The sequence below is a fragment of the Eutrema salsugineum genome, unplaced genomic scaffold, assembly GCF_000478725.1.
Source record: "Eutrema salsugineum unplaced genomic scaffold, Eutsalg1_0 scaffold_7, whole genome shotgun sequence".
NCBI lineage: Eukaryota > Viridiplantae > Streptophyta > Magnoliopsida > Brassicales > Brassicaceae > Eutrema > Eutrema salsugineum.
In genome coordinates this window covers 9417978-9442789 of record NW_006256486.1, presented here as the reverse complement: position 1 = coordinate 9442789, position 24812 = coordinate 9417978, and the positions used below count along the sequence as shown (strand labels likewise).

The 24812-nt window shown below is 37.5% G+C and overlaps 1 protein-coding gene across 1 annotated transcript; it reads left to right on the top strand.

Moving 5' to 3' along the window:
- The first annotated feature begins 7504 nt into the window (after positions 1-7504).
- Positions 7505-9352, top strand: LOC18010896 (heat stress transcription factor B-4). Its single transcript, XM_006393569.2, has 2 exons — positions 7505-7876; positions 8434-9352. The coding sequence occupies exons 1-2, from the start codon at positions 7595-7597 to the stop codon at positions 9181-9183; spliced, it is 1032 nt and encodes a 343-aa protein (XP_006393631.1). The 5' UTR covers positions 7505-7594; the 3' UTR covers positions 9184-9352.
- Positions 9353-24812: the final 15460 nt, after the last annotated feature.

The window sequence follows — 24812 nt, the reverse complement described above, 5'->3', positions numbered from 1 at the left end:
GCTTGTTGATCATGGTTCCAGAGATCAGGTTTTTCCTCATGTTTGGCACATGCTTCACATTGGTGAGGGTGACTTCTTTTCCCGAAGTCATCTTTAAGACCACATTGCCTATGCCTTCAATCTTGGAGTATGACTCATTTCCCATCAACAAGTGCGCATTGTTCTTGCATTTCTTGTAGGTTGAGAACTGGTCTTTGTCCATGCAGATGTGAGTGGTTGCACCAGTGTCATACCACCACGTTTTTGGGTTTGGCTCAACCATGTTGACTTCTGTGACCATTGCACATAGATCAGCTTGAGTTAAGTTGGCTTGGCCTTTGTTGTCCCTCAGCCTGCTTCGACATTCATTGGAGGTGTGGCCCTTCTTGTTGCAATAGGTGCACTTCCCAACAAACTTGGTTTTGGGAGTTTCCTTTTTGAAGGAAGTGGAAGATGATGGAGCAAACTTGTTTTGCCTTCCTTTGGGAGGAAATTTCCCGTTGCCTTTGACTTTCCCTTTTCCCTTGTTCTTGAACTCTGCTACATTTGCATTGTAGGAGTGAAATGGTTGAGGGTTGACAGGCGTGGCAGCTTTTACCTCGCGTTTCAAAGACTCATTTTGCAGCCTGGAAATCAGATTTGACAAGGTCATAGACTTCTGCTTATGATCCAGATAGTTTCTGAAGTCTACCCAGCTAGGAGGTAGCTTGTCAACGAAGCAATTCACTATGAAGGTTTCACAAATCTTCATTCCTTCATCAGCGATTTCTTGACAAATCATCTGAAGTTCATGGACTTGTTCCATGATGGGCCTTGAGTCCACCATCATGTACCTCGTAAATTTGGAGGTTGCATACCTTCCAGAGGATACATTGAAAGTCTTGTATTTCTTATCCAAAGCTTCCCAGAGATCCTTGGACGACTTGATTTCGCAATAGACATTGAACAATTGGTCAACCAAGCGGCTCTGGATGTAGCCTTTGCAAAGGAAGTCCCCATGGACCCATGCTTCAACGCTTGCAACAGCACGCACGTCAGTATTCCCAGCGGGCAAAGCAGGTTTGTCCTCGGTGAGATACCTATCCAAATGCAGAGTGCACAGGAAAAAGTGCATCTTTTGCTGCCACTGTTTGAAGTTGGTACCATCAAACTTATCCGGTGAGATACCTGCAGCGATAGCGCTGGGTAAAGTCGGAATGTTTGTGGGTAGGGATCCGAGTGCTGCATCTCCAACCGCTAAGGGTGTTGATTCAGCGACATCCTCTTGTCTTCCATCAACGGATTTCTCCACATTTTTCGACATCTGTTCCAAAAGAGACAGAAAAAATGTCAGATTCGTTGAATAGAATCGATAGAATAGCGATTAAAAATAAGAGTCGCTAATTTTTGCGTTCTGCAGAAACGCTATAGAGCGGTCGTAGAATCGCGTTTGAGTTTTGAACTCGAAAAAATGTTCACGGATTTAACCGAGACGATTTACAGACGCAGAAAGGAAGTTATAAAAACTGTCCTTGTGTGGTCCAATAGCGTTTCGCGTAACTTGCCAAAGGCCTTCGCGGAAACGGTTTCTTGTTTGTAAAAACAAATTGTTTTTTTTCTTAAAAAACGTGTTCTGAAAATCGTTTGTAAAGCAATATAGGATCCGATTCAAGCGATAAGCAGGATCGGATTATTTTGAATTAAGAATGTAAGAAGTAAATTTAGAGGAGACAAATATTGCAATGAAGAAAACGATTTGAGATACAGAAAAACGTTTTATAAAAGCGGATTAAGGAAAAAAACGAGAAGTGGAGGCGAGATGATCTCTTTCCTTAATTCAAAATATCTCCCGCAGTATGGCGGTTGGATGAGATAATGAATCCCAGGATACAACCACTAGTATTCGTATAATCGCAGCACCCGATTATAGAATGTGACGAACTGATATTCTACGATATACTCTCGGACACTTACTCTTGAAAGAAGAAAAGAGACGCGAGAGATTTGAAGTAAAATGTGAATATTTTTTCTCTGTAAATTTTCTGTAGAGAGCGATTCTCATTGGAAGAGGAGAAGTCGATATATATAGCGAAGGAGAGAGGGGCGTCGCACTTAATCAGCGTGTTAATAACATGTTAATAACGTGATTCGACATGAGTAGGATTTCTCCAAAACATTGTTATTAGGGTGTTTACATGCAGAGTTTGTAAACATGGAGAAAAATAAAAACTTAACATCTTCGTAAAGATAAATAATTAGTCAATAAAATGATAGTTGCTTTTCTTTAAAAAAAAAAACTGAATTGTTCATGAAAGTGTTTAACTTTTTTTGGGTCAGAAATGATAGTGTTTAACTTAACATCTTTATATAACAAAAAAAATCTTTATATAACACTAACAAAACTAATTTTCTTAAGAGATAAATGTAAAATATTTGAAAGGTTATCCAATTTTATATTTTAAAATATTACATGATTAGATATTTTTTTAATGTCAAACATAAAATAATCATAGAATTAATAATTTCGAATTTTTATCTTCATTTATTAAAATATGTAATTTCTAATTAATTTTGGTCAAAATTTTTTTTACATATATCAAAAGTGCAGTTTTCAAAAAAAATAAAAAAAACAGTGTATTTTACTAATTCAAAAACCTAAATAGTGTATTTTGCCAATTATCCCAAAAATTAAAAGAGCATTTATGGATTTTTTTAGTTATCTACGAATCAGATTTGGTGAAAATGAACATGAACCCGGCAGATTGAATGATCAGTCTTTACATTCGAATCAGCTCGTTTCATAGAATCATATTCATAGAGAGGTTTTTGAAGACTTTAGTTTACCTTTAATTTTGTAAGAAGTAAATTTAGAGGAGACAAATATTGCAATGAAGAAAACGATTTGAGATACAGAAAAACGTTTTATAAAAGCGGATTAAGGAAAAAACGAGAAGTGGAGGCGAGATGATCTCTTTCCTTAATTCAAAATATCTCCCGCAGTGTGGCGGTTGGATGAGATAATGAATCCCATGATACAACCACTAGTATTCGTATAATCGCAGCACCCGATTATAGAATGTGACGAACTGATATTCTAGGATATACTCTCGGACACTTACTCTTGAAAGAAGAAAAGAGACGCGAGAGATTTGAAGGAAAATGTGAATATTTTTTCTCTGTAAATTTTCTGTAGAGAGCGATTCTCATTGGAAGAGGAGAAGTCGATATATATAGCGAAGGAGAGAGGGGCGTCGCACTTAATCAGCGTGTTAATGACGTGATTAATTTTGCGCTAATGACGCGATTTGGGCGTTAATCTTGGCGTGATTTTCGGGATAGACATTTGACTGCAGTTTAATGTCGTGATTCTGTTAAGAATTTGAACCGAAAACTTTAGCAATTTGGGCCAGAAATGTTGACCAAAACGTGGCCCAAAAAGAACATCTTTTGTGGGCCTTCGGCCCACAAGACCCAAGACCCAAGCCCGGCTCGGCTCGGCGGCGGCGGCGGCGCGCGAGGGGTCCTTGGTTCTCCTTCACACACTTTGAACTATGTCATGTGTGTGTCTATATTTATATGACTCTAAATTTTTCCAATCCTTGGATGTGGGACAAAATGAAGTTCCTCACATTTTAAGTTGCCTTGAAGGGCTTTATTTTTATTCACACTTGACCAAATTTTAAAGCCTTTGGGCTTTGTAATAATTTGGGTCCAACAATCCCCCACATGAATAGAAATAACTCTAGACATACGACCGGACTGACTCGAAGACTGGACTCGACTAGACTAGACTAGACAGACTTTCGAGAGTATAAACGAAAATTCCACTGTGTTTGAGATAGTAGTATGTTTCAACCTTGAACCACTCAATGTTAATATCTGTCTGGCTTACTCAGCTAGGAGGTGAACATGATGTCTTGAACCACCCGGATTTTGATGTAAACCGAGACAACAAATACAACTCAGTTTCATTTTCTCGTAGAACAAAGTTCTCTATTGTGTTCATTTTGGCCTTGAACTTGCCTGGTTAATCATGAGTGAAGTTGGAAAATATAGCCTGTTGTTTTTTCATTCTCCTAGAAACGGCCCCATTTCACACTCACTAGGTGATTTTGCCAGTAGTCTTTGTTTTAAGAAGTGTTGAACTTCACTGATATATCAAAGCTGTGGTCTTATCATTAAAAGCTATGCTTATCCTTTGTAGATATACAATGAAGATTGTATGTAAGCACTGTCAATCATCTTGGGACCTAGGTTAAGACTATACGTCTTTCAGTGCGTTAGATTTTGTTTGATTTTGTTTTCCCTTTTGAACCATACATCTTGGGATCTCCAGTCATGTAGGTGGGGTTTCCATCAAAAAACCTCTTTAGTCATAGGCTTTAAACCCATTCCCTTTGACGATTTGAGAACTTGATCACGAGCTAGACCCTTAGTGAATGGATCTGCTAGATTATCAGCTGATTTTATGTAATCTAGTGAGATTACTCCGGTTGTGATCAAGCTTCTAATGGTTTTATGTCGCCTTTTTATGTGACGAGATTTACCATTATAGAGATTATTCAGTGCCCGAGCGATAGCTGATTGACTATCACAGTGTACACGTATTGCCGGGACTGGTTTCTCCCACATTGGAATATCTTCCAAGAAATTTTGGAGCCATTCGGCCTCCTCTGCAGCTTTGTCTAAAGCTATAAATTCAGACTCCATGGTTGATCGGGCCAGTAGAGTTTGTTTGGAAGACTTCCAAGAGACTGCTGCACCAGCAAGGGTAAAGACATATCCACTTGTGGATTTCGAGTTTTTGGTGTCAGATATCCAGTTTGCATCACTGTATCCTTCCAAAACTGCGGGTTCTCTCCCATAGTGCAGCCCATAACTTTTAGTGTATCGAATGTAATTTAATACTCTAGTTATGGTTTTCCAGTGTTTGTGTCCTGGATTACTTGTATAGCGACCCGAGACCCAAGACCCAAGACCCGAGCCCGGCTCGGCGGCGCGCGAGGGATCCTTGGTTCTCCTTCACACACTTTGAACTATGTCATATGTGTGTTTATATTTATATGACTCTAAATTTTTCCAATCCTTGGATGTGGGACAAAATGAAGTTCCTCACATTTTAAGTTGCCTTGAAGGGCTTTATTTTTATTCACACTTGACCAAATTTTAAAACCTTTGGGCTTTGTAATAATTTGGGTCCAACAAATTTCACGTATCTCGAATGTATATGCCTTGCAAAAGGGATTCGATAATACAAGATACTTTATTTTCATATATAATTCATAGAATCCGTTTGGTATATTTCATAAAACAACCATCCTACCACAAAAGTTGATTTAATAAATGGGTTTGTTAGACAAACAAAAAAAAAGTTACCTTCAACAATGAATTGTAAAAATGCATACTATTATGTATCATATATACATACGTCTTAAGACCTTGTGTGCGTGTGTATTTATGTATTTTTTTTCTTTTTCAGATATATCTTCACTAAAGCATTCATAAAGGAGCAAAATAAAATGTATATATATGGAAGAAAAAGAAAGACTTTATATTTTGATTAGGGAATAGAAGAAAGCAAAAAAGAGTTTGTTGTGAGAAGAAGAAACAAAGAGATACATTGCATGCAGAGAAAGTTTCCAGTAATAACAATAAGTTGAGAATAGTTGCACTAAAGAAGAACAGAGAAGAACCCTCATAGAGAAAAAAAAGGTGTTGACCCATTGAACAAAATTAAATAGGGATTAAAAAAAGGGGAAGTAAGCAATTTTATAAAATTGGTATATACTAAAGTTGTAATTATTGGAATAAATAGAAAGAAGAAAAAGAGAAGAAAAGAAGAAGAAATGATTGTTTAAGAAAGTAAGAGAAGGAAGTAGTGGGTGTGAGAAGGGATCGTAGTGTCAGAAAAGAAAGAAGGAAGAAGGGGTCACGGGTTTGCCTTGAAAGCCACTTTTTTGCCTTTCTTTTATTTTAATTTCAGACACTCAGACACATATTCCCCTCCATCTTCTCATTAATCGAGGTTGCTAACTTCCAATTATTTTATTATTTATTTATTTTACACATATTTCTTTCTTGCTGTTACATCTCCTTCATTTTTATCAAAATTTTTGAAGAAAACTTTTAGACTTTATAGGCATTTTTTTTCTTTTCTTACAGCCTGATATACTAGTCCAAGAAAAGTTAGTCAAAATAAAAAAAAATAGTCCAAGAAAAGTTTTATTTCTATCTCCACTTTTATGAAATAGTATATGGTTATTGTAATTGTTTGCGATTATCTTACGTTTATATGTTAAGTTAATGATTTTTTTTATTTGAATAGAACATAAAATTTAACGGTTTGATCAGATCTTTTGTGAAAAAATGTATTCATATAGTGAGATATTTTATTCTAGGTCAAACTTTATTTTTATTTACTGGTACGTAGGAGCACATTAGAGTTAATTAGCGAAATAAGGAGAAATAATCTCTTTTAAACAGGTTTTTATATCTTGGAATAAATATACCCAGGATCTAGATTTCATATCTCATTGTCTCCATTGTATGTTTTTGACATGATATCAGAATCATTGAAACAAATAATTTTAGTTATTTTCTTCATGTTTGTTGCTTCGTGGTGTCATGAAGAATACATTAATTTTCTAGTCCAAGAAAATGCAATCGTTTTTCCTAAGTATGGTGCATCAAAGCTAGGACAAATCATTCGCTACTAATTTCTTGGATCCGAAACACTAGACGACCCAACATTTCAGTGAGACATAACTCATTTCAAGTAATTAAGGATTTATTGGATGATATCGCCAAACAATACTTTTGTGTGGTAAACGAGTAGCAAATTCAATTATTGAAAAAATGATATTGCAAACTAAGGAAATGTGAACGTGTCATTTTATTCTAATCGATTAAAGCGGTTGTGGGAAGATATATTTCTGAAATTCCATTTGCCCATCTTAAACATATGCATCTATAACTTTAAAATTATGTTTGATAGAAGGAATATATAGAAGAAAAAAAATCCAACTAGTTAACGTAACCGTAAAGAAAGAGTGCGACATTGTGGTTAAGAAAAATAAAATCTCTCAAGTAAAATCTCTCTCCCACGTATGAGTCAATAAGTCATTCGATTGCCATCCATGATATTTCTTTTCTGAATTAAAGCTTAATCATTTGATGATCATTTACACTTGTTACGCATATAAACATATTTCTGCTTTTTGTTTTTGTTTTTAACAACTACAAATTACATATCTATATTTTCACCTCCAAATCAAATTTTAACCATCATTATGTTTTTTGCGTGGGCATGCAAAAAGCAGATCACGCAGATTTTCCAATTTCATAATATACCAGGAGAATAATATCAAATATCCATTACACATTTACACTATTATAAAATACTGATAAACAAAAAAAGGTCACTAATTAATAGTAAGTTACACATCAGGACAGATACACACGTACGATCTTCAACCTCAAAAAAATAACAAAAAAAATTGGTAGTCACTCACTACTCAGTACTATAGTACCGCCTCAGGCTCCATTTTTATCCAACACCGCACCGATACAAAACAAACACAAATCGTCTCTCTCATTTTCTCTCTCTCTCTGATTCTCTCTCTTTTGTCTCTCTTTAATGGCGATGATGGTGGAGAATAGCTATGGTTACGGTGGTGGAGGCGGCACCGGAGAAAGGATACAGTTGATGGTCGAAGGTCAAGGAAAAGCGGTTCCGGCGCCGTTTCTGACGAAAACTTATCAGCTTGTCGACGATCCAGCGACGGATCATGTTGTTTCTTGGGGAGACGACGACACTACTTTCATCGTTTGGCGTCCACCGGAGTTTGCTCGTGACCTTCTTCCTAATTACTTTAAACACAACAACTTCTCTAGCTTCGTTCGTCAGCTCAATACTTACGTAAGTGAAGAATCAAAATTAAAAAAAAAAAACGATTTAGATTTCTTAAAGAAACGATTTTTATACACTAAAACGATTTGGGTTTCTGAGTTTTTATGGATTTGGGGTTAAAAATATGTTTTTATACTTTGAAATGATTTGGATGTTATGAGTTTTGATTGATTTGTCTTTTTAAAGATACATTTTTTTTTACGAAAACGTTTTGAGTATTTGAGTTTTGATCAATTTGTCATAAAAGATCGAGTTTTTATACCAAAAACGATTTGGGTTTTTCAGTTTTTATAGATTTGAGGATTAAAATAATTATTTTTTATGGGTGCTGGTATTTTAAAAATACAATTTTTATACAGAAAACGATTCATTTATTTGAGTTTTGATCGATTTTGTCATTAAAGATACAGTTTTGATACCAAAAGCGATTTGGGTTTTTGAGTTTTGGTCGATTAGTCTTCAAAATTTTTCATTTTTATACTTTTGAGTTCCTCCGATTTTGTCTTGATTTGATCGATTTGAACTGATTTTTGTGATTAATCCCTCTTTTTGTTTTTAATTCTTAGGGTTTCAGAAAGATTGTTCCAGACAGATGGGAATTTGCGAACGAGTTTTTCAAAAGAGGAGAAAAACATCTACTCTGCGAAATCCACCGGAGAAAAACATCTCAGATGATACCAAACCAACACTCTCCGTTCATCACTCACCATCCTCCGCCGCAGAATCCATTCTCCTCCGGCGGCGCATCTTTCTTCACTTTACCACCGCGTGACGTCTCCGCCGCAATGGACGACCATTACTGGTGCGACTCTTCTCCTCCGCCGAGACCAAGGTCCGTACCAACCACCGTCGACGCTCAAGTCACCGCATTAACCGAAGACAACGAGAGGTTACGACGGAGCAACACCGTTCTAATGTCGGAGCTTGCTCATATGAAGAAACTCTACAACGACATCATCTACTTTGTTCAGAATCATGTCAAGCCTGTTGCTCCGAGCAACTCTTACTTATCTTCTTTCCTACAGAAACAGCAACAACCTCCTCTTCCTCCTCAACCTCTCGATTATTACAACAATGCCACTGTCCCTAACCTCAATGCCTTGAACTCTCCTCCTACTTCTCAAAGCTCCATTACTGTTCTTGAAGATGAGACTAATAATCATGAGAGTAATACGAGAAAGACGAAGCTTTTTGGGGTTTCTTTGCCTTCGTCGAAGAAGAGATCGCATCATTTCTCAGATCAAAGTAGCAAAACTCGACTTGTGTTGGATAAGTCAGATCTTGGATTGAATCTCATGACTGCTCCTACACGTTAAGAGTCTTAATTTTTTGTTTTTTTTTCCTCTCTTTTTGGTTAAGTATGCAGCATTAATGTTGTTTATGATGAATATGAATATGGATTAATAATCTTCTTCTAATTATCATTTTTTTTTCTTCTGTTTCTTGTTTCCTTTTTGTTATTAACATTTGTCTTGTTTTGTTTTTCTGGGCTTGTTGTCTCAAGAAAATGAGAATGTCAGTGACGTCCAATGTAGATAGGATTTTAGGTTACTTTTATGCATTTTTCGAAATTTTCATGTGTATTGGACAGATCAAGTTATTAAATGCTTTCACGTCGTCTTCTTTTTTTTTTTTGCTTGTGGTTTTTGTTCTCTTTCTTTTTTCGGATCCATACACGTCATCTTTTCCCAGTTTCTGGTTCCCAGAAACTTTCATTTTGTTTTTAATATCAGAGTAATTTTAGTGTTTGCCAGTACCACGAACGAGGACAAAATGTGTTTTTTTTTCTTTCTTTTTCCCACACATTTTTTTTTTACTTTGGGCCTTTTTGAACGTAAATAGCCCACTATTTGTTTTTTGAATAACACTCTCAAACAATAACAATAACAATGGTGTGAAAAAAGTTTCCTCGACGAATACGATTATCCGAACCCTACTCCTCCATGAAATGGTGTGCAACAAAATAGTCTAGTCCTTTGTTGGCTTTAGTTACCTTAAGAGAAGCCTTTAGATGTGCCACATTCATAATGACCCACACAAATGTGGGCTTTAACTCAGATTGTCATGATTTGATTTTGGACCTAATAGGTAAACTATTTAGACTTTTTTGGAAATGATCGCTCAAGATTTCAGGCTCAAGATTTCAGGATATTCCAAAGAGGAGTTCGACATACAATGCATCCTCTCTTTTTGTTTGATAAGTTGAAGAATATTATAATGTGGATTTCCTCAACAAGTGCTTGTTAACAGGTCGAGTTTCAATCACTTGGTCTGCATCTTTGCCGGCGTAACCAGCCTTGAAAATGTACGAACCAAGTTAATCTACAAGGCGTTCCCAAAAGTAGTAACAATTTCAAGGCGAAAAGTTAAAGATCTAAGAATAAAGCTCAAGATTCCTTTATAGGCGACGATGCTTCGTATAAGGTAAAATTATGTTGCATCTTTTTATTTTAGTAGTAGTTAAAAAAGGGTTTAAAATATAATAGTACCAAACAGAAAAAGATGCAAATTATGGATCAAAAGAGGAAATTTGGGATCTCTTTTTAATCTTTTACCTTAAAAGAGATCAATTTTTTTTAACCGTAGCCACATCAACTACGAAGAAATCTCGAGATTTGTTCTTAGTCGTCGGCTTATTTGGGGTCACACATGTAACCAGTGTGTTGGGATCATTATTTAAAGTAGTTAAAACTTATGTGGTCATTTTGGTATTAAAGAAAAGACTAGAGCTATAAGTGTTATGAAAAATTAATTTGAAGATACATTTAGTAATTTCTAATTTGATGACGGACCGAATTAGAAATTATTTCTCTATATAAATAGAGAGGTTATGGTCCCCGCAATAACCCTAACAAGAAATACACAAAATCTCTGCATCCCATCACCATAGACCTCCAGCCATTCATGATTTGTTGTGGAAGAACCATTCCCAAATTCAGAGCATAAATCATGGATCCAAAAGGTACGCTTCCGCTTATGCTCTTATTAATCAGAAATTGACATGCTATAGTGGTTTATAAGTAATTAAAACCTAACAATTGGTATCAGAGCACCATGTTCAGTTTCTGTTTAATAATCAAAGTTATTTTATGAATAAATCCGGATTTATTCTTTGGTGAAAAATTTAGATTATTGAATCTGATTTTTCCTCTAAAGTTTATGCCTACATTTGTATTCTGGGATCTGTGGTTTAATTTTAAATTTAGATCTGGTTTATACATGTTTAGATATGGTTTTAGGTAATTGTTCTAAAGAAAAACATGTTTAAAATTCTTGCTAATTCGGTTTTATTGCACGTATGGTTATGTGTTTTTGGAATTTTTTTTTTTAAAATGTTTTGGAATTTCTGGGAGCAGTTATCGGATTTAGTCTTTGATTTTTTTAAAATTTTATGCTCATAAAGTTTGTTTTTTTTCGAAACTCTGGAAAAAATTTTCAAAAATTTTGAGCAAAATTTCAGATCTGCTTTTAGCCTTGACGGCTGTATTTTTAGGGTTTACACTAAGGTTAAAGATAGGGACATTATCATAATTTTGAAAGTTTGTTAATGAAACTGTGCACTTCATATGATTAAGTCAAAGTGGGCCTAAGCTCGGGCCTAATTTTGACTAAAGTTGCATTTAAGCCCAAATTTCATTAAAGCTCATCACCAAGGATTCGAACCCAGGTCACGTAACATGGGCATCCCCTTCCTATTTTGTCTTCAACCATTCTACCACTGACGTATTCTTGCATACAGTGTCCTCAGACTTTATGTTTTATGTCTATGCAAGAATATAATTAAGTTTCTAATCAATAAATATTTTTGATTGTGCAAGTTTAATATTTGAAGTGAATTAATTGATGCAATATGTTGCCAAAGTAACCTCTATTGTGGATAATATTAAATGTTATGTGTGTATGTATATTCATGCGAATATTAAATCGATTCAAAGGTAGATTTTTATTTGGCCGAATAACATACATACCTGTGATGAACATGTGACAATTATCATGCATTATTGTCAATGTTTAATTGTTACAACAAGAATATCACTAGCAGTTAATATTACTGTTCAAAGACTTGATATCAATGTTGCACTTAGTATCTTGAGATGGGTTGTACAATTGTTTATTTTTATTTATTGATTTAATTCAGTTTAGTAGTAAATTACTAATAAAGATTGTTCTATTTTGCAGCAAATTTTACTGCAGTATCTGCAAACTTAAGTTCAATTCCAACACTTACTGGTTCCAACTATAAGAATGGAAAAGTAAAGTTTAGATTGTTCTTGGGTATATGGATCTTGACCTTGCGTTAAGGATAGAACAGCCTGCTTCTCCTACAGATACTAACACTGACGAGTATAAGGCAGTTCATGAGAAGTGGGAACGTTCTAATCGCATTGGTTTAACGATCATTTTGGACACCATTCCAGAAACCTTTAGAGGTAATGAGGAAATCTCAGATCTCAAACAGTTCCTTGCTGAGATGGACTTGCCTTTTGCGAGTAGCGATAAAGCAGAAATAAGTTCACTTCTGTACGTATCGCTTTAGTACCATGAGGTATCACAACAAAGGAAACATAAAGGAGTGCATTTTGGAAATGTCCAACATTTTTTCAAAACTCAAGACTCTCAAGATTGAGCTTCCATAAGAAGTGCTCATACATTTTGTCTTGAACTCTCTACCTCCTCAATTCAATCAATTGAAATCCAGTTACAACACACGTAAGGAGAAATGGGCTCTTAATGAGCTTATTTTATATTGTGTGAATGAGGAGGATATAATGATATAAGAAAGGTCTGAAAGTGCTCATATGGTTAACACCTCTAAGGGTCAGAGCAAAAGAAGGAAAATTGAGGTTGTTAAGAATGATGCAGCTAAAGGTCCATCTCAAAAGAAGCATACTAAGGATGAAGATACCTGCTTCTTTTGCAAGAAAACTGGACACATGAAGAAGGACTGCCAAAAGTACCATGCTTGGCATGGTAAGAAAGGTATGTTCCTTGCTATGGTGTGTTCTGAAGTGAACTTAATTGAAGTACCCATAAACACTTGGTGGTTAGACTCAGGTGCAACTACTAACATCAGTGTTTCATTACAAGGTTGCCTGAGCAACCGAAAACCAACTGAAGCTGAAAGACGCATTCATGTGGCTGATGGTTTTGCGGTGGATGTGGAGGCAATTGGGCATTTTAGATTGTTTTTTAGTACTGGCCATTTTTTGGATTTGAAAGACACTTTTGTTGTACCATCATTTAGACGGAATTTGGTTTCTAGTTCTTATTTAGACATATCTGGTTATTCTTGTCTAATTGAGCATAGAAAAGTTACTTGGTCTTTAAATTCAATTTTAATTGGAACTGGTACACTTATGAAAAATCACAGTTTTAATATGTTTGACACTGTAACTTCTCATGATGAAAGTGTTGAACCAAGGGGTACTAAACGAAAGTTTGAAAATGCAAGTTCAGGAACTCTGTGGCACAAACGCTTAGGTCACATTTCTAGAAATATAATTGAGCGACTTGTGTCAGAAGATATATTGAGTTCTATTGACTTCAAAAATTGTGATGTCTGTGTGGATTGAATTAAAGGAAAACAGACTAAACAGACGAAATTAGGTGCATATAGAGCTATGGAAGTCCTTGAGTTGATACATACAGATATTTGTGGACCATTCCCTACGGCTTCTTGGAACGGTCAACAATACATCATATCATTCATTGACGATTATTCTCGATATGCATACTTGTTTCTTATTCATGAAAAGTCAGAGTCTATAGACGTATTCAAGAAGTTTTTAAGGCTGAAGTTGAGAACCAACTTGAGTGAAGGATAAAGTCTGTCGGATCTGATCGTGGTGGTGAATATTACAGTCGGTATGACGGTTCAGGTGAACAACGTCCAAAGCCATTTGCCAGATATCTAGAGGAGTGTGGAATTGTTCCTCAATACACTATGCCTGGTTATCCCAATATGAATGGTATATCTGAAAGACGCAATCACACTTTTAAGAACATGGTAAGGAGTATGATTTGTCATTCTACCTTGCCTGAATCACTCTGGGAGAGGACTAAAGACTACAGCTTACATTCTTAATAGAGTACCAACTAAAGCAACTGCAAAGACACCTTATGAGCTTTAGACTGGCAGAAAACCTAGTCTGAAGCATTTTCACATTTGGGGATGTCCAGATGAGGCTAGGCCTTACAGGCTGTATGAAAAGAATTTGGACTCCAGAACTACGAGCAGTTACTTTGTTGGTTATTCAGAGCGATCTAGGAGCTATAAGTTTTATGATCCCACACAGAAGATTATTTTTGAGCCGGGAACAGCCACGTTCTTTGAGGATATTGAATTTGGGGGGAAAAATAAAGTTAAGGACATCATCTTTGAGGAAGAATCGGTTTCAGTTTCCAATCTGATTTATATAGTTGCTTTTGATAATGCAAATTTGGAACCTCAAGTTGATACAGAAACCCTTCCTCCAAATGAAGATGACAATGTTATCGAACATGAAGGTCAAATTCAAAATCCTCAAGAAGTGGTGCAACAAGAACAAGTGCCTTTGCGGCGATCCACTAGAGAAAGAAGAAGTGCTATTCCAGATGATTACATAGTGTTTCTTATGGAGCAAGAGGAAAATCAAATCCAGTTGGAAGATGATCCTATCAACTTCTGTGAGGCAATGGATAGTTCCAAATCAGATAAGTGGGTTAAAGCTTCTGAAGAAGAGTATCAGTCAATGCTAGACAATAAAGTTTGGGATCTCGTCGAGTTACCAGAAGGAAAGAAACCAATTGGTTGCAAATGGATATTTAAAACTAAATTGGACTCAAGTGGTAATGTCGAGAGGTATAAGACTCGTCTATTGGCGAAAGGATATACTCAGAAAGAAGGGATTGACTACAAAGAAACCTTTTCTCCAGTCTCATCAAAGGATTCTTTTAGGACAATCATGGCCCTTGTGGCACATTATGACTTAGAGCTTCATCAGATGGATGTCAAGACAGCGTTTCTCAATGGAAACATTGATGAAACGATTTATATATGGATGATAACACCGTATTTTGACCACTTTTATGGATCGTTTGAAATACTTTTTCTATGTTTTTAATTGCTTTCAAGTACTTTTATTACGTTTTTCTAGTAATTGTAGTTCCAAGACTCTTTTCAGGTAACTTAGGGAAAAACTTAACAAAATGGATAGAAAACCAGATTTCAGCTCAGAGTCAAACCGTCAGAAGTTCATCCCCGATTGAAGACCTTCTCACCGTCTGATCCAGCTCAAACTTGGAGATCTTAAAGATGGAAGTATCAGCTTTCCAGCACACTTTACAGCTTGGCAATCCAACGGTTCAATCAAAAGATACGCGAAGAGCAAGATGTCCCGTAAACCAGCCGGCAAGCGTTTCCACCCGCGGCCAACAGACCAATCCCCGCGGTCACAACCATCCCGACCGCGGCCAGCCACTCATTCCCCGCGGTCGCACTCATCCCGACCACGGCCAGCTAACTCCGAGCCCGAAGGCCCATTTCTGAAGCTCGTATCATTTTCCCAGCCTCAATTCCGGAACCCTAGACACCAGAGAGTATTGGAGACTATAAATACATGTCATTTAGGTCGTTTTTTAGAGAGAAGAAGAGAGACGAAATACTTTACAGAAATTTTACTTTAAGCTTTGTTTTTAGGTTTCAGGGAGAGAGAGATTTGTCTCTTGAACCCTTGTTCTTTCTTTTTCAATTTTGGTTTCTATTCTACTTTTTAATACTATGTTTTTGATTTCGTTCATCATGTCTGAGTAGTTTTATTTTTGGGACTAAGGGATTTTCGATGGGGATCTATATGTTCGATGAGGATTCCATGAGCTTTTGAGCCGAATCTTAGAACTTTTTCTTCTGAATTTGTTTTTACTGCATGAGAGTAGCGTCATGAACTACAATCTGATCCAGATGCTTGGTGATACGAAAGTGTTCATCCGGTGTCAGATCTAGTTTGGAAGAGCAAAACAAACATAGGAATGGAAACCTACATATGGGCGATTTGTGAATGCTGACGAGTCTTAAACATAATGCATCTCTTCTTTTCCAGGGTCAGAGTGGAAACCTACTGGTCAGGGTTGAGAGAGATAATTGTCTATGATCACGACAGTGGCGTATTCATACGTCCGTGACTCCAGTTCGAAAAGTTTAAGCTAAGATCTTATCAAATTTACTCTCTAGCAATGTTTTGAATCGTTCGTACCCCTGAGAAAACTTCCCTGAAGCCCAGCACTTTCTTTCTTATAGATTTACACCGTTTTATTTCAAGCTTTAGTTCAATATTTTCATTCCTTTTCAATCGATTTTCATTTAAGCAATTAGGTTAGCCGTTTTTCCCATTTTTACCTGTTTTCGTTAAGTTTAGTTATTAGGTCATTTTAATTCCCGTATTGTCTCTTTAGGATTCATTTTTACTTTTTAAACACACCACCAAAACCCCCACAAAACCGTTTGGTTCTAGACTTCTTTACTTTATATTTCTTTCGCAGGCTTTTGCAGGAAAGATCCTCCTTCCCTGTGGATTCGATCCCTAAGTACTACAATCGATCAGCTGTGCACTTGCGGCTATTGATTTCATTTAGGGTAAAACTTGACACCCTCACGACACAGCACACATCAAGTTTTTGGCGCCGTTGCCGGGAAGGCATGCGTTTTCTTTTCCGCAAAACCCCAAGAAAGGTTGGTAAATCGACTGTAGAACCCATTTATCTGCATATTTCTATTTTTCGGTTATTTTGTTTCCATTTCAGAAGATATGGATCCTATAAATCGAAATACACACTATGAGGAAGGTTTCTATAACACTCCTCAAGCCACCAGACGCAGAGAGAAGCAGTACTTACCCGATCTCTACGAAGAAATTTGAACTAAAGACTACAGAACGTTCCAGAACGAGCCCTACGTACCTCCAATGGCTAACCCTAGACATCCTGCTCGTCGTCTGCCTCACCAAGATGAAAACGTCCAACTCATTCACCGATTGAGTCGACTAGAGATGGTGATCATGCACTTAATCGACGCTCAAGCAACATCCAGAGCCGCCCTTCGCGAGAAAATTGACAACATGTCAACTCGCTTTAACAAAAAGCTTGAAGATCTTTCTGCTCAAGTCAAAACCATCGAAACTCAAGCAAACAAGGATGCTGAAACTATCAAAGAGAGGATGGAAGCAGTTGTAGGACGAGTTGGAGAGAACGAAGTTAGCATTCACAAAGCTAGTGGAAACATCCACACCTTAGAGATCAAGCTCGATGAAGTAGAAGAAACTATTAACGACCATAACAACCAAACCTACTCCTATGTGGAAGAGATTTGGGATGGAGTACACAAGTTTCAAGACAAAGCAGAGGAAATCGACTCAACCGTGGACAAAGTAGTCTATGCTCTTGATGAAGTTGAAGAAAAGGTTGAGGAGATTATGCAAGGACTTGGAGAGCAGATTTCAGCAACCAAAACTACTGACTTAAGTCCAAAGAGGAAGTACATCAAGCCAGAAGACCCAGGAGATCATCCAGGAAGCAAAGGAGCAAGCAATAGCAGCAAATCAACTCGGAGACATCTTCCCGCGGTCGCGTCGCCTCTGACCACGGCCAAGAAGCCCCTTCCCGCGGTCGTGTTAGGTCTGCCCGCAACGCATGGTCGTTTTCCCGCGGTCGTGTCACCTGCAGTCAAGGCCAACCGGAAAAACGTTCCAAAACAGTCCCGTTCAGCTCATACAAGCAGCTGTGCGTCTGATACACCTCCTGGGATGACTAAACCACTCCATCAACAACTGGTTTGCTCCATCAGCACCCAAATATCTGAAGACGAGGACAAGTCATGGCCCTGCAATATGGCCTTGTCTTGTGAAGATGAGTATGAAGAGCAATACTCTGAAGATGAAGAGTATGGGTTGTTTGTAGAGGATCCAAACGCAGGATATTCCTCAGAGGACGGTTCAGGAAAAATTCAATGGATAACAAACAACATCAGTAGAGAGAAGCTAATGGAGTTCAACAACGTAGTCAGGTCATTCCCTGCTCACCTAAGCTTTGATGAAATCTGGAAGCTTGGTCGTTTGCAGGTCTTTTTCAGGTACTGCAAGGAGTCTAAAGAGGATATCCATAGATATTTTATGCGAGCTCGATACATGACAACACCAGAAGCAGCTGTCTATGCGATTCACCTCAAAAAGCCTGAAGAATGCAGCCACTACACCAACAAAATCAGCAAAGAAAAGCTCGACGAATTCAATGATATAGTTCGAAATTTGCCTGAAGGAATCACCTTTGCCAGAGCTTGCAAGGACTTCATGATAGGCCACTACTTCTGTGAGAGCAAGGAATAAATCCCTGAGATAGAAGACTTGTTCAACCATGCAAGAAAAGGTAAACCTGTTCGAACACTTCACAAAATCGAAGGTGTAGGTCAGTTTCTTATCTCTTGTTCTATTAGAGGAAAAATGTTTAAAAACGTGCTTTGTGATTCTGGAGCTTGTCTTAACATGATGTCCAAGGAAATTGCTTTGAGACTTGGTATTAAACACCTGCGCAGGACTAGAGCAAAGATTAGCCTAGCTGATGATTCCAATGCAACGCCTCAAGGAATAGCTCATTAAATTCCTTTGAGAATAAGAGATTGCATAGTGCCTGTCGACTTCTACATTGTCGAGACGAGAGACGCAACATATCCAGTGATTCTTGGATGGTCTTTTCTAGCAACTTCCGGAGCTATAATGGACTGGCCAAACCGGAGGATTTCATTTGCTAATATCGACAAAGATGTCTTCACAGAAGCTGTCCCATACAATAGCAAAGCAGGAAAACGTTCTGCAACAGAAGAGTTTGAAGAAGAACTTTGGAGTGACGAAGAACCTGCTAGGTAAAGCAAAGAGATGTCGAAAAAGACTTGTCTCAGGACAAGGTCTTCTTCATTGGACTAAGCCACGTCCAACACCAAAAGTCGAGCTAAACGACTTAAAACAGAAGCGCTTAATGAGAGGCAACCCATTTAAGTATTGTTTTCTTTAGGATTTTTCTTTCTTTTTCTAATGATCTTTTTCTTTTTCTTAGTTTCAGGTGTATCTTATAAAACAAAAAAAGCCAAAAAATCAAAAAACCCAAAAAAAACCAAAAAAGAAGGATGGTCCCTGACTGCTCGGCCCAGCAGGAATCAAGGAGAAGCAGGAAGAGGCCGCGAAATAAGCCCCCGCGGTTGCAGACGTTCTGACCGCGGGAAACACTCCTTCGACCGCGGTCGCGTCTTCCTGACCGCGGCCAAGAACAGGCTCCTGACCGCGGCAAATGGTCGTTGAGATCAAACCCGACCCCAAACCACCCACTTCACCTCATTCCACCTCACCAATCCCCACTCCACCTCATTCATCACTTCCCACCCCCTTCATCACCACCTGTCACCTTCCCAAACCTCTTCGAATGAATCCGGTTCATCTCCACCAGCATCCCGGATCCAGGTACGTTCTCTTTGGCTTTACCAATTCGATTATCTATGCATTTTTCTCATCCAATCTCGACTTGTTTCACACTGAGGACAGTGTGATTTAAGTCTGGGGGAGGATTTCATCCCTTTCTAACCACTTTTATTTCATGAGTCTTGCATTATCTACACTTTTTGCATTTTCCTTAAAGTTTTTCAAAATCGGTTTTCAAAACAAAATACGTTTTAAAAGGGAATGGTGAACATGAATCAATGATAGTTGACTGTGTGCTTTTAGACTGTTCTTAGTGACATGCTCATTCATGATTTAGGACTAGACTAGGCGGTAGCTAAGCACATTTGAAACGAAGTACCCCAGAGGAATTTGAATGATTTCGATTTAGATGAAGGAATACACTAGCTCTGTTTTATTTGGACTTAATTTGGACTTAACTTTCTCATTGAAGCATTAGACCAGGGAAACGAATCATACATTCAGGACTCCTTTATCCTTTTACCACTCTTAGTTGATCCTGAATGGCTAGTTCACCTTTAGCTAGTTCCCCACCTTAACCAATCCTCTTTCAAACCACATGCACTCTTGTTTTCTATTGTCTTATATGCAGATAAGTGCAAAAACGTTGGAGAGAAAGAGGAACGACGCAGTTTTCAGTCACCAAGGACAGAGACCTGCGATTTGCCGGAAAAGTTCCCGGAAGGATTCAACACAAGAGGAAGCTCAGTTTGCCTTAGAAGAATCTCAAATTTTGGTACAATCTCGTCCTCTAGTCTCTCTCTCTTTAAAATGCATTTCCTTTTCAAAAAAAAAAAAAATCCGAAAATAAGAAAAGAAAGGAAATAAAAGCCTTAGAGAGTCTAGAGAGGTCGAATTTTTAGTCCCAAGGCAACTGGAGTTCGAATTTTATGGAGTTTTGGAGATTATTTTCTGATTTCCGGAAAGAATCTAAGTCTGGGGGAATAGCTGTTTACAACAAAGGAGGAAGGATTATGCAACAACATTTGGCAAGAAGAAGTGACTGAAAACTGCGGTCATCAACAGGTCCTTATCTCTCTTGCGGTTTTGCATATTATCTTGCGTCCTCCAGATTTTCAGGTAACCCGAAACACTTTAACTCCACCACTTAAACAGCCCTTTAATGCCAAACGCCGTCTACCCTGGATGATGTCTTTAATGAGAACTCACTATTGAACTTAATGAATATAGAGAGCTAGTTGACTGGAATCAAGATTTAGATTGTTTAAGTTTTGCATGACGGAAAAAGTGGACTAGTATCTCTTGTGCATTGGTGATAATTTTCTAGACTAAGTTGTGGATTGATGCACTATCTTTGGTCCTAGTTTAGGAGTTCATGTCTCTGAGATTTGTGCATTCCCTATTTTTGTTTTCACCTAACCAGTTTAGGCTTTTGGTTTGTTTGAGGACAAACAAAGGTTTAAGTCTGGGGGAGTTGATAACGCCGTATTTTGACCACTTTTATGGATCGTTTTGAAATACTTTTTCTATGTTTTTAATTGCTTTCAAGTACTTCTATTACGTTTTTCTAGTATTTTTAGTTCCAAGACTCTTTTCAGGTAACTTAGGGAAAAGCTTAACAAAATAGATAGAAAACAAGATTTCAGCTCAGAGTCAAACCATCAGAAGTTCACCCCCGATTGAAGGCCTTCTCACCGTCTGATCCAGCTCAAACTTGGAGATCTTAAAGATGGAAGTATCAGCTTTCCAGCACACTTTACAGCTTGGCAATCCAACGGTTCAATCAAAAGATACGCGAAGAGCAAGATGTCCCGTAAACCAGCAAGTGTTTCCACCCGCGGCCAACAGACCAATCCCCGCGGTCACAACCATCCCGACCGCGGCCAGCCACTCATTCCCCGTGGTCGCACTCATCCCGACCACGGCCAGCTAACTCCGAGCCCGAAGGCCCATTTCTGAAGCTCGTATCATTTTCCCAGCCTCAATTCCGGAACCCTAGACACCAGAGAGTATTGGAGACTATAAATACATGTCATTTAGGTTGTTTTTTAGAGAGAAGAAGAGAGACGAAATACTTTACAGAAATTTTACTTTAAGCTTTGTTTTTAGGTTTCAGGGAGAGAGAGATTTGTCTCTTGAACCCTTGTTCTTTCTTTTTCAATTTCGGTTTCTATTCTACTTTTTAATACTATGTTTTTGATTTCGTTCATCATGTCTGAGTAGTTTTATTGTTGGGACTAAGGGATTTTCGATGGGGATCTATATGTTCGATGAGGATTCCATGAGCTTTTGAGCCGAATCTTAGAACTTTTTCTTCTGAATTTGTTTTTACTGCATGAGAGTAGCGTCATGAACTACAATCTGATCCAGATACTTGGTGATACGAAAGTGTTCATCCGGTGTCAGATCTAGTTTGGAAGAGCAAAACAAACATAGGAATGGAAACCTACATATGGGCGATTTGTGAATGCTGACGAGTCTTAAACATAATGCATCTCTTCTTTTCCAGGGTCAGAGTGGAAACCTACTGGTCAGGGTTGAGAGAGATAGTTGTCTATGATCACGACAGTGGCGTATTCATACGTCCGTGACTCCAGTTCGAAAAGTTTAAGCTAAGATCTTATCAAATTTACTCTCTAGCAATGTTTTGAATCGTTCGTACCCCTGAGAAAACTTCCCTGAAGCCCAGCACTTTCTTTCTTATAGATTTACACCGTTTTATTTCAAGCTTTAGTTCAATATTTTCATTTCTTTTCAATCGATTTTCATTTAAGCAATTAGGTTAGCCGTTTTTCCCATTTTTACCTGTTTTCGTTAAGTTTAGTTATTAGGTCATTTTAATTCCCGTATTGCCTCTTTAGGATTCGTTTTTACATTTTAAACACACCACCAAAACCCCCACAAAACCGTTTGGTTCTAGACTTCCTTACTTTATATTTTTTTCGAAGGCTTTTGCAGGAAAGATCCTCCTTCCCTGTGGATGGGATCCCTAAGTACTACAATTGATCAGCTGTGCACATGCAGCTATTGATTTCATTTAGGGTAAAACTTGACACCCTCACGACACAGCACTCATCAATGGAGTAACCAGAAAAATTTGTAGTAGGTGATTCAAAGAAAATGGTCTGCAAGTCAAACAAATCCATCTATGGGCTAAAACAGGATTTTCGTCAATGGTACCACAAATTTCATGAGGTAATCACCTCCTTTGGTTTTGAGGTGAATTTGGTCGAAGATTGTGTGTATCAAAAGTTCAGTGGGAGTAAGTGTATTCTCTTGGTGTTGTATGTTGATGACATACTTCTGGGCACCAACGATGTAGGCATGTTGCATGAGACCAAGAGATTTCTTAAGGAAAATTTTGAGATGAAAGATCTTGGTGAAGCATATTTTGTATTAGGGATCCAGATTCATCGAGATAGAATTCAAGGTATTCTTGGATTATCACAAATGAGATATATCGATAAAGTACTCAAGAGATTTGGTATGCAGAATTCCAAACCAAGTGATACCCCAGTCGCTAAAGCAGATAAATTCTCTCTCAGCTAGTGTCCTAAAGGAAATTTGGAAAATTAGGAAATAAAAGAGATTCCTTATGCATCTGCAGTTGGAAGTCTGATGTATGCTCATGTTTGTACGCGTCCGGATTTAGCGTACATTGTTGGAGTTCTAGGCAGATACTTAAGTAATCAAGGTTTGGACCATTGGAAAGCAGCCAAAAGGGTCATGATGTACCTGCAAAGAACAAAGGACTATATGCTCAAATATCAGAGATCAGATAATTTGGAGATCATTGGGTTTTCTGATTCTGATTTTGCTGGATGTCAAGATAGTAAAAAGTCCACTTCAGGCTATGTATTTCTGTTGGCTGGTGGAGTTATTGCATGGCGTAGTGCAAAACAATCACTCGTACCTTCCTCCACAATGGCAGCAGAATTTGTAGCATTTTTTTAGGCATCCAATCAGGGACTTTGGCTGAAGAATTTTGTCATGAGGCTGCGAATTCTTGAAGGAATTGAAAGACCACTAAAGATATATTGTGACAATAAACCAGCTCTATTGTACTCCAACAAAAATATGAATGCAACAAAGTCTAATTTTATTGAAATTAAGATCCTGGTTGTTCAGGAAAGAGTACTAAGTGGAGAGATTTCCATAGAACACTTAGGGACAAACTCCATGATAGCTGATCCTCTTACAAAAGGTATTCCACCGAAGGTCTTTCATGAGCATACTGCTCGAATGGGTGTTTCAGTGTTGATGATCATTTGGTTTAGTGGGAGTTTGTCATTTGATTTTGGGTTCTATGTTTTGGTTGTCTTTATGCACATTTTTCTGATCAGAAATAAAGTTTTCAGTTTACAGTTTTTGCAATAAAGTTAAAGGATCTCAATAAAGTAGGACCAATTGAAAATCGACATGTATTTATCACTTTTTTATAATTGATCTATGTCATTTAATTATATTGATTTCAGTGATCATGGAAGGTTTAATTATGATTGTTATAACGAAGACCACTATAATCTATGTTGCTATAGTTAATGGACGTGATTGTTTATGCCCTGATATATAATGACAATTTTGAGCTCATAAAGTCTATCACATTTTCAGATACACATGTGACCCACTGGGATATTGTAAGAATTATTTGGGGTCACACATGTATGATCAATGTGTTAGGGTCATTATTTAAAGTAGTCAAAATTTATCTGATCATTTTGGTATTAAAGAAGAGGCTAGGGGCATAAGTGTTATGAAAAAATTAATGTGAGGATACATTCAGTAATTTCTAATTTGATAACGGGCCGAATTAGAAATTATTCCTCTATATAAATAGAGAGGTTATGGTCCTCGTAACAACCCTAACGAGAAATACAGAAAATTTCTGCATCCTATCAACAAAGACCTCCAGCCATTCATGATTTGTTGTGGAAGAACCATTCCCAAATTCAGAGCATAAATTATGGATCCAAAAGGTACAGTTCCGCTTATGTTCTTATTAATCAGAAACTGACATGCTATAGTAGTTTAAGGAATTAAAACATTACATTTCCACTATCATATTTGCCGGAATTGTTAAAACTTTTTGTCGGCTCTTTGCAAAAGTTTGTTACGCCTTCCCAAGGACATTTTTCATTTCTAGAAGTAACCTAAAATACAAAAGAAAAACATATGGTCCATATGGACATAACGCAAGAAATGAAAAAAACTACCATAAAAAGAGTTAAGAGTAATAGCAAAAGAATAAGCTTGAAAAATACGAATTTGTAGATTGGGATCAGAAACATCTGAGATGCTTCTATCACGCGTCTCATACCTTTGTCAGCTAGCCTTACTTGTAGATTGCTTCTTTCTCATGGTAGACACCCTTGTTTCTGTGGAAAGCTCTCTCATTGGCACCCTCTATAAAATCCATATATTCCAGATGAGTTCAAATGGAAGAACACCTTGCTTGGAGTGACTGATATGTTCTAAGCCTCAAAAACTTGGAAATCCTTGCATCCCCC